Source organism: Cherax quadricarinatus, chromosome 76 (assembly GCF_038502225.1).
Source record: "Cherax quadricarinatus isolate ZL_2023a chromosome 76, ASM3850222v1, whole genome shotgun sequence".
Taxonomy (NCBI): Eukaryota; Metazoa; Arthropoda; class Malacostraca; order Decapoda; family Parastacidae; genus Cherax; species Cherax quadricarinatus.
In genome coordinates, this window is record NC_091367.1 from 19,549,503 (window position 1) to 19,566,109 (window position 16,607).

A 16,607-nucleotide genomic window follows, 5' to 3' on the forward strand; every position below is an offset into this window, starting at 1 on the left:
GACTTAGTGTGTTATATATCTGTCTTTAAGTAGTGTAACTATACAATTTTTAATATTGTTCAAATCAATGTAATTCGTAATATTAATACCGGGTAATAATATGCAATCATAATACGGTGTTTTCACATTATTTGACTTGATACATATACTCTAACAACAACGAAATTTCAGTAATTATTCAGACATTATATCAACCCACCTGGTCACCAGAGAGTTACTTTGCACCTGGCAACTCCACCTGGTTATCGCAGGTGACCTTCGTGCTTGAGAATTCTATTTACTGGCGGCATTTGGCCACTGTACGTGATACGTACTATTCCATACTCTGTTGATGCAGACAGCACAGCGCTAACACTGAGTGACGGGAGCAGCAGAGTCCAGAGTGACGGAAGCTACAGACAACCCAAAGTAACGGTAGCTTCAAACAGTACTGAACAACGGAAGCTGCGGAGTTCAGACAGAAGTAAGTGACGGAGCTTCAAACAACAGTGAGTGACGAGATTGAGCCACAAGTTAACGTAAGATAAATATTATAACAAGTAATGTTTGTGGTCATAGAAGAACTTAAGTTACTTACAATAACATCTCTCAGAGACTCTGTTATTTAACTTTTATTACTTAAGAAAAATGGAATTATTTTCAACCGCATCCGTTATTCAATATTCACACTGATTCATTTATATTAAATAAGAAGGGTGGCTATTAACCTAATTTTTTTTAGACAAATGAATAGTACAGCATATACATTAGACTATTTGAATTTCTATAAATAACTAACAAAAAATAAATACATTAATAGTTTACATAAGATTGCAAGTTATTCTCAGATCAAAATACCCAATTTCCTGACGTATCTTAAATAAGAATTTTCTCTTATTAAATCATCTTAAAATACAGTAAAATATATATTAAAGTCCTAATAAAGATCATCATTATCATCATGAACCTCAACCTTAAATTCTTTACTGAATAAAGTTATTAAATTTTCAAGGCGACACTGACCCCTTGTGACTAGGTTTTGTGACTAATTATTCATTCTAGATTTGTTTCGGTCGCTGCATGATTTAAATAAGAAATCTTCTCTCTTTATTCTGTAAGTGAATTTATTAAAAATTCTGCAGAATACTGCATTATAGACTCTGTGTTTTTATATTATATAATATTCGAGCAGTTATATGGTATTGATGTAGTTTCACAACTTAGTCTGATTTGTATATGTATTTCTTCGCTTCCATAATATATTATTGCTTGAAAACAACCATGCTTAGTTTAAATCAATATTTTATCCTCTATAGGATATACCCAGTCCTTATAAATGTCCACAAAATTTGTGGACATTTATAAGGACTGGGTATAAGGTTACTCGGTCGTCTTCGTTAAATGTTTACGATCACTGTATGACGGAATATAACCATGTCACTTGTGTGGAATTCCAAGTTCAGAGTTAACATAGGAACATAAGAATGGAGGAACACTGCAGAAGGCCTATCGGTCCATACAAGACAGGTCCCTATCAAAATCACCCCTTCCCAAAGCTATCCAAGAATTTACCCACGACACCAATCAAACCCAGCCCCTCCCTCTCATATATTTGTCTATCTTTTTAAAGATACTCAAGGTCTCCGCCTGTATCACCTTCTCTCTGAACCATTTATCTTCATTTCCTATCAGACACAGCAACATCTTGAGATTTTGAAACAGGTCATTCTTCTTTTGTCTAGCCTATAGGCATGACGTACTTCAACCAGTAGATTTCTCGCCTCGCTTGCTTCGCCTCACATGTCTGTAATATATAAGTTACTTCTCCGAGTATATGCTATACTTTCATTAAGGGTTAATGGACTAGTCCATTGACTCCAGGCTGAGGGACTGACCACCTCATACTCCTGCTGATCATCCATCATTCTTCTCTATAATGGACTGAGGAAGCCACTGGCCAGAGACAAGTTTCCACGAAAAAAATACAGAAGTGTTGCACAAGTGTCTCATTCTTCACCTCTTCTGCAACTTGAAGTTCAATACCTACTTCCAAAATATAAAAAAGTCTTCAGATCAGTAAGCAGCATTTCTAAAATACATTACTGTGTACCTCAAAAGGCACTGCATTCATCCTTACCTCACTTGTGGCATTTGTGTCTGTGGATCAACTACAACTAATCTAAAAACAAAAATAACTCAGCGAATAGTTGCTGTACGAATGATTATCCAGTCTATTGTCAGACAACACACTCCATCACTTTTCAAGAGTTTAATCTTATTCAACATTACTAATATTCACTCACACTTTTGTGTATACTCAATATATAACAAAAAGGCACAATACCGTGACTGGAACGATACACAAATAACCCGCACATAAAAGAGAGAAGCTTACGACGACGTTTCGGTGTGACAAAGTCACACAGTGTGACTTTGTCAATGGTCCAAGTCGGACCGAAACGTCGTCGTAAGCTTCTCTCTTTTATGTGCGGGTTATTTGTGTATACTCAATATAAATGACAGCAAATTCTAACATAAACCCAGTTCTGAAATTCTTCCTTGGCACCTACATCAGAACTTACAGGTATAACACAGAACATAAATATCTCTTTCATAGACAACGCTGTACCTTTCCTACATGTTTTAATAGTGTTGACAAAATATTTAAATTTACAGTATACAGGAAGTTAGCCAATGTGTCGTCATACATTCACTATTAATCCATTTATGAGTCTAAGGTTAAGAGAAGTGTATTCCTTGCAATGTTCTTGAGAACCTTATATATCTGCAGCTAGGAGAATTTAGAAGTTGAAATCAGTAAGATATTTAACAATTTAACATAGCCACAAAAAATGAGATATCTCAGAGAATTTGAGAAGGCATTATTGTCAGCTAGAAATACTTTCTACAGGACAGAACCTAATGAAATGCCTTCCATGGAAAATGTACTAGTTTTACCCTATAATGAAAATTGGCCAGCCTGTGCAACGCACTAAAAAAAAAAAAAAAAAAAAAAGATCATTATAAAAATTACCTTAAAAAAAAAAAAAAAAAGGGTACAGTGAAACACAGGTTTATTACGAGCACACCATCTGATACTGGTGGTGTCTACAAGCTCCCATGCATTCTTTTCCCTCTTTCATATATAGGACAAACTGTAAACCTCTGGAAAACAGATTATCGCAACATCAATACTCCTTCAAGATGGGGCAGGAGTCAAATGCTATCTTCAACCAAGTCAGTTCTTGCAAACACCCACCCTGGTGGGCTGCCCAGATCATTGTATCCAACGGTTCCATCGTGGAAATAAACGTAAATGAATGCTTGGTGTCGAAACATGATGAGAATGTCATCTTCCATTGCAGACACTGCAAGGCTCCAGGCGGACATCAACCGAATCTTTCAGTGGGCTGCAGAAAACAATATGAAGTTCAACGATGAGAAATTTCAATTACTCAGATATGGTAAACATGAGGAAATTAAATCTTCATCAGAGTACAAAACAAATTCTGGCCACAAAATAAAGCGAAACACCAACGTCAAAGACCTGGGAGTGATCATGTCGGAGGATCTCACCTTCAAGGACCATAACATTGTATCAATCGCATCTGCTAGAAAAATGACAGGATGGATAATGAGAACCTTCAAAACTAGGGAGGCCAAGCCCATGATGACACTCTTCAGGTCACTTGTTCTATCTAGGCTGGAATATTGCTGCACACTAACAGCACCTTTCAAGGCAGGTGAAACTGCTGACCTAGAAAATGTACAGAGAACCTTCACGGCGCGCATAACGAAGATAAAACACCTCAATTACTGGGAGCGCTTGAGGTTCCTAAAACTGTATTCCCTGGAACGCAGGAGGGAGAGATACATGATTATATACACCTGGAAAATCCTAGAGGGACTAGTACCGAACTTGCACACGAAAATCACTCACTACGAAAGCAAAAGACTCGGCAGACGATGCAACATCCCCCCCAATGAAAAGCAAGGGTGTCACTAGCACGTTAAGAGACCATACAATAAGTGTCAGGGGCCCGAGACTGTTCAACTGCCTCCCAGCATACATAAGGGGGATTACCAACAGACCCCTGGCAGTCTTCAAGCTGGCACTGGACAAGCACCTAAAGTCGGTTCCTGACCAGCCGGGCTGTGGCTCGTACGTTGGTTTGCGTGCAGCCAGCAGCAACAGCCTGGTTGATCAGGCTCTGATCCACCAGGAGGCCTGGTCACAGACCGGGCCGCGGGGGCGTTGACCCCCGGAACTCTCTCCAGGTAAACTCCAGGTATAATTCAACTTATGGGTTGTACGAACTCGAGTTCTTGCAACCCATGGAATGGAGTGTGTTGTGAACACCCTTAACCAGCAGTGCTAAACAAAACTGAAAGATTGTTCATTATGGCATGGAGCCTCGTGAGGATTAGATGAAATTTGTCCAGTGTTTACCCCAGCTATCAGCAGGCTTCATTCATCGTGTATAACCAGTAATAGTAAACCCATTTAGGTACAGCTGCATAAGTTACAGTCATAATAATTGATAATGAGGATATTGGTAGGCAGTACTTAGGAATATATGAAGATATTCGTCTGAGCATTACCTAGAACATCCTAGAACCTCCCAGGACGTACAAATAAGCACATTCGACTCTTTTATTAATTATAAGTTTACTTATACATCAATGTTTTGTATGTATATTACCCACTAGTCCAACAAAATCTCTTATGTCACATGACCTGTTGAAGGAGATTAGATGTAGCATAGGTCTAGCTATTAAATCTCCTATTATTCCGTTTAGCGCATTCTGTAAACCTTAGAGGTCGTCTCCACTGTAATCCATACGTGAGAGAAGCTGGCTGATGTCGCCACGCTACCTTACTCCCAGAAAACTTCCTTTCGTTTATATTGTTGCTACTCTTGCAACACTGCACAGCTTCTAACGATGCATGAAGATGTGTGAAAATACCTGAGCTGAAGATTCAGCCAGGACTCGATCCTGCATTCCCATGCCTAGCCATGTGAGAACTGAACAAAGTACACATCCCTCTATCCACTGGACTAACAATTCTTAAACACCAGGCGCTCAACAGTACTGAGCGTCTTTTCCCTGGTGCAAGGACATACTTGGTCGTAGAACCTTAGAGACTAATTTCAACGTCATCCTGTTTGGGGTATCAGCCTTCACAAGCAGTCCATATATTAATCCCAAAATAATTGGTTTTGAATCTGTTGATTGCCTGGTGTTTAAGGATTGTTGGTACAGTGGATAAAGGGATTTATACTTTGTTCAGTTCTCGTGATAATGTGAGTAGTCATGAAAGCGCTTGGAATTTCTCTATTCTTTCACAGTGGTTGTTTTGCATATTCTGAAATTACCTGCTTACTATGATCTTATTGCATATATATATATATATATATATATATATATATATATATATATATATATATATATATATATATATATATATATATATATGCAAAACAACCACTGTGAAAGAATAGAGAAATTCCAAGCGCCTTCGTGACTACTCACATTATCCAGGAACAATAAAAGTAATTCATCAGAGGAAGGCATATAAAGGGTCTAGACCACACCTCATTATCACATCCCACAACAAAGCAACACCTGACGCGTGACTCATAAGAAAGAGAACACTGCAGTAAGTCCGCTGGCCAAACTAGGCAGGTCCTTCACGCAACCCACAAACTATTCTACAAAAGAATTAAGAATTTTAAAATTTATTATTTGTCCAATGTCGGACAAATAACACTGCAGCAGACCTGCTGCAGTGTTCTCTTTCTTATGAGTCGCGCGTCAGGTGATGCTTTGTTGTGGGATGTGATAGTGAGGTGTGGTCTAGACCCTTTATATGCCTTCCTCTGATGCATTACTTTTATTGTTCCTTGATAATGTGAGTAGTCACGAAAGCGCTTGGAATTTCTCTATTCTTTCACAGTGGTTGTTTTGCATATTCTGAAATCACCTGTTTACTGTGATCTTATTAAATGCATATTATATATATATATATATATATATATATATATATATATATATATATATATATATATATATATATATATATATATATATATATATATCTCATTTACCAAGCTGCGGCAGGCCAGGACTCGACCCTACGAACGTTATACCTCCTCCAGAGGCAGCACAATGTACGTATTGCCTTACCACTTGAGCCAGCGATCCTACAGAAACACGCATGCAGCTGACCTACATGTTTCTCTCGCGATTGCAGGACACTCGTGGCAGTGGTATCTCGAGGATTAATTTCAGCCTCCTACTGTTTGAATACCCGCCTCAACAAGCAGTCTACAACCTCAGTACTACCCACAACCACAGTACTACCCACTACAACCATAGTACTACTACAACCACGGTACTACCCACTACAACCATAGTACTACCCACTACAACCATAGTACTACTACAACCACAGTACTACCACTACAATCACAGTACCACCACTACAACCTCAGTACTACCCCCTATAACCACAGTACTACCCTCTACAACCACACTACTACCACTACAACCAGAGTACTACCACTACAACCTCAGTACTACCCACTACAACCACAGTACTACCACCACAACCACAGTACTACCACTACAACCACAGTACTACCCACTACAACCACAGTACTACCACTACAACCACAGTACTACCACTACAACCACAGTACTACCACTACAACCATAGTACTACCCACTAAAACCACAGTACTACCACTACAACCACAGTACTACCACTACAACCACAGTACTACCACTACAACCACAGTACTACCGCTACAACCACAGTACTACCACTACAACCACAGTACTAACACTACAACCACAGTACTACCACTACAACCACAGTACTACCACTACAACCACAGTACTACCACTACAATCACAGTACTACCACTACAATCACAGTACTACCACTACAACCACAGTACTACCACTACAACCACAGTACTACCACTACAACCACAGTACTACCACTACAACCACAGTACTACCACTACAACCACAGTACTACCACTACAACCACAGTACTACCACTACAATCACAGTACTACCACTACAACCACAGTACTACCACTACAACCACAGTACTACCACTACAACCACAGTACTACCACTACAACCACAGTACTACCACTACAACCACAGTACTACCACTACAACCATAGTACTACCCACTACAACCACAGTACTACCACTACAACCACAGTACAACCACTACAACCACAGTACTACCACTACAACCACAGTACTACCACTACAACCACAGTACTACCACTACAACCACAGTACTACCACTACAACCATAGTACTACCCACAACAACCACAGTACTACCACTACAATCAAAGTACTACCACTACAACCACAGTACTACCACTACAACCACAGTACAACCACTACAACCACAGTACAACCACTACAACCACAGTACTACCACTACAACCACAGTACTACCACTACAACCACAGTACTACCACTACAACCACAGTACTACCACTACAACCACAGTACTACCACTACAACCACAGTACTACCCACAACAACCACAGTACTACCACTACAACCACAGTACTACCACTACAACCACAGTACTACCACTACAACCACAGTACTACTACAACCACAGTACAACCACTACAACCACAGCACTACCACTACAACCACAGTACTACCCACTACAACCACAGTACTACCACTACAATCACAGTACTACCACTACAACCACAGTACTACCACTACAACCACAGTACTACCACTACAACCACAGTACTACCACTACAACCACAGTACTACCACTACAACCACAGTACTACCACTACAACCACAGTACTACCACTACAACCACAGTACTACCCACTACAACCAGAGTACTACCCACTACAACCACAGTACTACCACTACAATCACAGTACTACCACTACAACCACAGTACTACCACTACAACCACAGTACTACCACTACAACCACAGTACTACCACTACAACCACAGTACTACCACTACAACCACAGTACTACCACTACAACCACAGTACTACCACTACAACCACAGTACTACCACTACAACCACAGTACTACCACTACAACCACAGTACTACCACTACAACCACAGTACTACCACTACAATCAAAGTACTACCACTACAACCACAATACTACCACTACAACCACAGTACTACCACTACAACCACAGTACTACCACTACAATCAAAGTACTACCACTACAACCACAGTACAACCACTACAACCACAGTACTACCACTACAACCACAGTACTACCACTACAATCAAAGTACTACCACTACAACCACAGTACTACCACTACAACCACAGTACAACCACTACAACCACAGTACTACCACTACAACCACAGTACTACCACTACAACCACAGTACTACCCACTACAACCACAGTACTACCACTACAACCACAGTACTACCACTACAATCAAAGTACTACCACTACAACCACAGTACTACCACTACAACCACAGTACAACCACTACAACCACAGTACAACCACTACAACCACAGTACTACCACTACAACCACAGTACTACCACTACAACCACAGTACTACCACTACAACCACAGTACTACCCACTACAACCACAGTACTACCACTACAACCACAGTACTACCCACTACAACCACAGTACTACCCACTACAACCACAGTACTACCCACTACAACCACAGTACTACCACTACAACCACAGTGCTACCACTACAACCACAGTACTACCCACTACAACCACAGTACTACCCACTACAACCAGAGTACTACCACTACAACCACAGTACTACCACTACAACCACAGTACTACCACTACAACCACAGTACTACCACTACAACCACAGTACTACCACTACAACCACAGTACTACCACTACAACCACAGTACTACCACTACAACCACAGTGCTACCACTACAACCACAGTACTACCCACTACAACCAGAGTACTACCACTACAACCACAGTACTACCACTACAACCACAGTACTACCACTACAACCATAGTACTACCACTACAACCATAGTACTACCCACAACAACCACAGTACTACCACTACAACCACAGTACTACCACTACAACCACAGTACTACCACTACAACCACAGTACTACCACTACAACCACAGTACTACCACTACAACCATAGTACTACCCACAACAACCACAGTACTACCACTACAACCAAAGTACTACCACTACAACCACAGTACTACCACTACAACCACAGTACAACCACTACAACCACAGTACAACCACTATAACCACAGTACTACCACTACAACCACAGTACTACCACTACAACCACAGTACTACCACTACAACCACAGTACTACCCACTACAACCACAGTACTACCACTACAACCACAGTACTACCACTACAACCACAGTACTACCACTACAACCACAGTACTACCACTACAACCATAGTACTACCCACAACAACCACAGTACTACCACTACAACCACAGTACTACCACTACAACCACAGTACTACCACTACAACCACAGTACTACCACTACAACCACAATACTACCGCTACAACCACAGTACTACCACTACAACCACAGTACTACCACTACAACCACAGTACTACCACTACAATCACAGTACTACCATTACAACCACAGTACTACCACTACAACCACAGTACTACCACTACAACCACAGTACTACCACTACAACCACACTACTACCACTACAACCATAGTACTACCCACAACAACCACAGTACTACCACTACAACCACAGTACTACCACTACAACCACAGTACTACCACTACAACCACAGTACTACCACTACAACCACAGTACTACCACTACAACCACAGTACTACCACTACAACCACATTACTACCACTACAACCACAGTACTACCACTACAATCACAGTACTACCACTACAACCACAGTACTACCACTACAACCACAGTACTACCACTACAACCACAGTACTACCACTACAACCATAGTACTACCACTACAACCACAGTACTACCACTACAACCACAGTACTACCACTACAACCACAGTACTACCACTACAACCACAGTACTACCCACTACAACCACAGTACTACCACTACAACCACAGTACTACCACTACAACCACAGTACTACCACTACAACCACAGTACTACCACTACAACCACAGTACTACCACTACAACCACAGTACTACCCACTACAACCACAGTACTACCACTACAACCACAGTACTACCACTACAACCACAGTACTACCACTACAACCACAGTACTACCCACTACAACCACAGTACTACCACTACAACCACAGTACTACCACTACAACCACAGTACTACCACTACAACCACAGTACTACCACTACAACCATAGTACTACCCACTACAACCACAGTACTACCACTACAACCACAGTACTACCGCTACAACCACAGTACTACCACTAAAACCACAGTACTACCACTACAACCACAGTACTACCACTACAACCACAGTACTACCACTACAACCACAGTACTACCCACTACAACCACAGTACTACCACTACAACCACAGTACTACCGCTACAACCACAGTACTACCACTACAACCACAGTACTACCACTACAACCACAGTACTACCACTACAACCACAGTACTACTACTACAACCACAGTACAACCACTACAACCACAGCACTACCCACTACAACCACAGTACTACCACTACAATCACAGTACTACCACTACAACCACAGTACTACCACTACAACCACAGTACTACCACTACAACCACAGTACTACCACTACAACCACAGTACTACCACTACAACCACAGTACTACCACTACAACCACAGTACTACCACTACAACCACAGTACTACCGCTACAACCACAGTACTACCACTACAACCACAGTACTACCACTACAACCACAGTACTATAATTCTTATTTGGCTAACTGTGTTGGTCTTAAATAATCATAGTAAACTGCGTTAAGGATCAATATTAACATTCATATAAATGATTTTAGAAAACTGACAAACGAATATCTTGTTCAACATTTTCGGAATTATTCTAAAAACATTTCACCAGTCAATGACTTCATAAGTTCAGTACAGAGAAGAACAGTGGAATATTAACACAAAAATTACCTTATCTTCCTGTGTTCTTCTCGACTAAACTGAGGAAGTTACTGGCTGGAGAAATATTTCCTGAATGAAGATTCCTAAATTCTGCACAAGAATCTTATGATAGTGAACTGTACTGTACAATACGGAATATCAGAGGAAGGATGAGTCGCATCTCTAAGATAATTTGAGTCTTAAAATAAATCTAAATGAAATAATTGGAAAAGATTATAGAGAATATTGCAGCAGAACTGAAAATATTTTAAATTAAAAAAAATAAAGATGGTAGGTTAGTTTAACTTTGTATATAGTAACAATACGCTCACTAAAATATTAATTAAATATAATGGAATATAACACGAAGATAAAATGTGATGCAAGTGCAAAAAAAATATAATCCAAAGTACCAGTGTGTAAATATAAAAAAAATAATCCTATTTATTGCAGTTTAAGAGTCAGATGCGGCACTATTAATGGTAGTATAAATAAATCAAATTGCCAAAATTTGAGACTGTAAAAAACCGATTAAAATTAATCAGAAAATGAATTATTAATATAAACGAGTGTGCTAAAAATATATATAATAGGTACGTAGAAAATATTATAGAAGATGGTATAATTAGACACCAGAGTGTAAATAATCAACTTAGCTAACAGAATAACATGACTGTAGTTATACAGTCAATAAACAAAATGCAACAGGGGTAAAGACTAATAATATTGTTAGACACATAGCCAACAGTTAGGCATGTTTAATCCGAAACGTATCGTCTACACAGTAGGCTTCTTCAGTCTAGAACTATATACAAAAGATCAGGTAATCAGTCCCTCTTCACACCAACTCCAAGGCTGAGGGACTGATTACCTCATCTTTTGATAAAGCCCCTGGATGGCGAAACTTCTACAATAAAAATACCCAGATATTGCACATTTGTCTAAATCTTCTTCAGTCGAGTACAGAAAGTAGGCTGAAGACTTGAAGAAGCCTAATGTGTAGACGATACGTTTCGGATTAAATACGTCTAACTGTTGCCTGTGTCTTACCAACCTGTTGTTATTGTGTACCATGCTGTTATTCACTAATAATATAGCAGTAATACATATCAATAAAACAACTAGCAGTGTGCCAGAGACAGAATAATAAATTAAATACACCTTAACGTGCAGAAAACACTTCGGTATAAAGCAATATTTATATATTTGACTTTATAGTCATAAACAGAATTACATTAATAACATCAACATGATACACAGATGTATACAAAAGTTGTATTTTACAAATAAATGCATGATAAACAGAATATAATTTGGTGAGAAAGTTTGTGGATCAAGACTAAAACCTTAATGGAAAGGAATGTCAACACGAGGCTTTGTGATACACATATCAGAAACATTAAATAAATAAATTTAATATGGTTAAGTGAATTATTTTTACTGTGTAAGAAAGGTTACAAATATCAAATGGTACTTATGCCAGATATATGATTCGAGATAAGTGGAATTTTAGGAAGATGGTTGAGCATTGTTGATAGAGTGATATTCAAGCAAGAGTTAGTAAATTTTAGCTCTTAAGGATTACTGAGTAATTGATACTTCATCAAGTGTTGGGATTTGTGTGTGTGTGTGTGTGTGTGTGTGTGTGTGTGTGTGTGTGTGTGTGTGTGTGTGTGTGTGTGTGTGTGTCGTCTTCAGAAAAAATTATTCATTTATTTTGGTGCATATCCTTTATCATCTAATATTATATTCCTAATGTTATTCTCGTTAATAGCTACATAAAAAATGCTTAATTGTATTAGCTGCTTTATAGGTAGGATGTCATGCATGAACTACACTGTGTGCTTTCAAATTATAATTTTTATTTGGCTGCCCGTGCAGCTAAACTGCTCTGTCACTTACCATACGCCCCCCAATAATTATTGAGGGGTGTGTGGTAAGCCGGTACAAAGGCTGATTTCGTACTTGCAGCGTTGCTTCTCTCTCTCTTTATCTGTCTCTCTCTCTCTTACTGGCTGGATATCATCGAAGCAACACCTCTCCTCTCTTCTTTGTCCGGAAGAAAAACTGATCTCCTCTGTTCGTTAAGAGTAGACTATGTGTTATTGAGCTGGAAGACACATCCCGTAACTCACTGCAACTCTGTTCACAGAATCATATTTAGAACTAGTGGTTTCTAACATTTCCTGAAGGTTGTGTTTCCTGAGACACTGTGCTTCAGGTCCAGAGTTTAAGTCTAGACCAACCTTTTTTTCAGTGACATCGGCAGGAGATGCATCATTACCCCCAATGAAAAGCAGCGGCGCCACGAGTACACTGAGACAACACAATAAGTGGGATTACCAAGATGTTGCCGTGTCTGTCAGGAATATAGAGAAATGGTTCAGAGAACCGACAAGTTGATAAATTAGACACATATGCAACCATTTCTCTACATTCCTATCAGACACTGCAACATCTTGTGATCTTAATACAGGGAATTTTTCACTTGTCTAACCTTTAGTCATGACCTACTTCCACATTTGGATTTGTCAATGTGATACCACCTACGACTGCTGTACCTCACCTTTGTACAATATATAAGCCACTTTCTCGCACTTATGCTGCATTCTTTTCAAGATTGATAGACTGATTACATCGACTCAAGGCTAAGGGACTGATTACCTCAAACTCCTCCTGTTTTTCACCATTCTCCTTTGTATGGACTGATGAAGCCACTGTGTGGCGAAACATTTCCTCATTAAAGATACCCAAATGTTGCACATGTGTCTAATTCATAGATTAAATGTCTCTAAAAGCAGCAACCAGGTGTTACTCTGGTGTTACACAGGTGTTACACAGGTATTGCACAGGTGTCTTATTATCATCTCGTCAATGTTATGTTCTTTTGATTTAATTCAATCTTATGCATAAAAAATGCATGATATTCAAAATTAAATTTCGAAATTTGAGTAACTTGCTTTATCTGAAGCCTCTTTTTAACTCACATTATTTAATATTATGTTATTTAATACATCTACGTTAATCAGGTTATACCTGAAATATTATTTTAATTTTCACTAAGGAAAACTTCTGTTTTAGACAGAATGAAGTGTTTCGGTACAGAAGATCGAGCAGTGTGGCAGAAGATGATCATTGTCTGTGTCACAGTACTCTCCTTCTCAGCTTCTGCTGCCACTCTTACTGCTCAGTCCTTCACTAAAGTAAGTGTAGTCAGTGTTATCTGGCCTCTTCCACCACTGTTATCACCACCTCCTTCAGTTAGCATTTGTAGGTTTAGTAGTATGTAAGTTAACATGGTACAGTGGCTAACGCGTCGGTCTGGAGTTTTGTGACTCTAATCGAGGGGTTCTAACCCCACTCGTGGTATGGTTTTTTTTATGCAAATTATAGTTGTTTCAGGTTCTTCGCTGTCCGAGAAATCAATGTTTCACTTGATATAACTAATGAACTAAAATAACTTTGAACATATATAGCATCATTACTCATAATATGTAACACGGATCAAATGTATAATGAACAGAGAGGTGTTAGTATTACATTTATACAGGAAAGTGACAGCCCAACCATAGGCATATCTGTGTGTGGATACATGGTATTATCAGAATGTCTAGTGAACAGTGTGTTATTGTGAAGGGATCATCATCATCCTTACCTAACCTGTAGCTTCAGCCTGGTTGATCAGGCTCTGATCCACCAGGAGGCCTGGTCACAGACTGGGCCGCGGGGGCGTTGACCCCCGGAACTCTCTCCAGGTAAACTCTCCAGGTAATCCCTGAGAAAACTGTCTTCCAGCCAGACAGCAGCTGACAGAAAAATGAGATGAAGGATGACTCTGGAGATCTGTGAACTCCTTCAAGTATATACATGTGAGAAATGTACTAAAAAGTACACGAGTCCCTGAGTAACAGTTACAAAAACAATTTAAAATTGCTGGCATGTCATTGATTGGTCTTAGCTAAATGGAAATAAAATTTATTGCAACATCGCGTGTAAAAGGAGACCTAAGTGCGTCCTCTCAGCTCTGTTTCCAGCGGCCAACACTTTACTGACAACATATGTAACTGAGAGATGTCAACAAGTGTCGCAGTGAGGAGGCTGGAGGCGGTAGTGAAGACGCTGTGTTTGAGGGCAAAGAGTGGAGTGAATGTTATGCAGAGAATTCGGAGCTTAATGATAGAAGGTGTGGAGTTATCATAAGTATAACACAGAGGAAGGAGGAGATACTGAAGCAGTGTCTACATCTAGTTTAAACATAGCTAAAATATTTTTCACAAGCAGGAATTCTTTGCAGATGACTGACCACTGCTGACCTTACAGCTCTGTTTATAAAAAAAAAAATTCAGAGATGATTGTAAAAAACTCTGTAGACTCATCGCTAGTTAGTTGAAAATGAGCTGATATCATAGTGAAATAGAGCAGTTTACCTCTTAATACTCTTGTTATTATACTCCACACAGTTTACCCCAATGGAAATAAGTCACTCTGTCTGACTTTTTTGGGTTATCCTAGGTTCTCTACACATATGCTGCTATGTATGATAATTCTATGTAACTGTATTTGTGTATACCTGAATAAACTTACTTACTTACCTCCCAGTACTCTACTGTTATTCTTTGCACACGTCTTGTGTTATTATGCTACATTTTCTAAATAGTTGTTTAACATTAGATAATTTTCGGTTCATTAGTAGGTCTAATATAATTGGCCAAAATAATTTATTCCCTATTAGTAGAAATACATTTGACACACATTTCCTGTTTGCAACTTGTTGCATTACACATGACAGAAAGTTGCACGTACTCTGAGAGTGCTCTTAATTAAAGCGAATTAGAAATTGATGCTTACAATTTTCTCAGTTATACTTGAACAACTAGCACAGTATCTTACCTGAGGTGACATTGTTCATGCATAACATTCTCCAATGTTCCTGGCAGGTAGCAGCAAGTCTCCCACCAGATGCAAACACTTGTCTGTTGCAACAGACAACAATGGTTGCAGCTTCCTCAGTTCAGTGTGGCAGCATTTGCTTCAATAACCCCAACTGCACACTCTTCTGTGTCATGGGTAAGTGTAAGTGTAAGATCTGTGGAGGTTTTGTGGTAGTACAGTCCAACACCTTGTTCTCTCTCAAATGTGGCGTAGACAAGGCTTTCCCTATACCTTTTTTCCTCGGATTCTAACTGCGTGTAATATCACATAATTTGGAACTTCAGTTAACCAATGAATCATCAAAAAAATTAAAATGATATCTTTAAACTGAATTGTTTAATATAAATATATATATATATATATATATATATATATATATATATATATATATATATAATATATACAGTGGTCCCTCGTTTTTCGTAATTAATCCATTCCTGGAGGAGCTACTATACACGAAATTTACGATTTGCGAATCAATTTTCCCCATAAGAAATAATATAAATACAATTAATCCGTTCCTGACACCCAGAAGTATTAAAACAAAAAAAATTTTTTACATGAAA

At 39.1% G+C, this 16,607-nt stretch overlaps 1 protein-coding gene across 1 annotated transcript in view; it reads left to right on the forward strand.

The window, feature by feature from the left end:
• Positions 1–272: 272 nt before the first annotated feature.
• Positions 273–16,607, forward strand: part of LOC138854952 (uncharacterized) — a 38,392-nt gene continuing 22,057 nt past the window's right edge. The window contains exons 1-3 of the mRNA XM_070101106.1: positions 273–463; positions 14,191–14,312; positions 16,047–16,176. Coding sequence (XP_069957207.1) covers positions 14,196–14,312; positions 16,047–16,176 — 247 coding nt within the window. The 5' untranslated portion in view covers positions 273–463; positions 14,191–14,195. The remainder of the gene's footprint in view (positions 464–14,190; positions 14,313–16,046; positions 16,177–16,607) is intronic.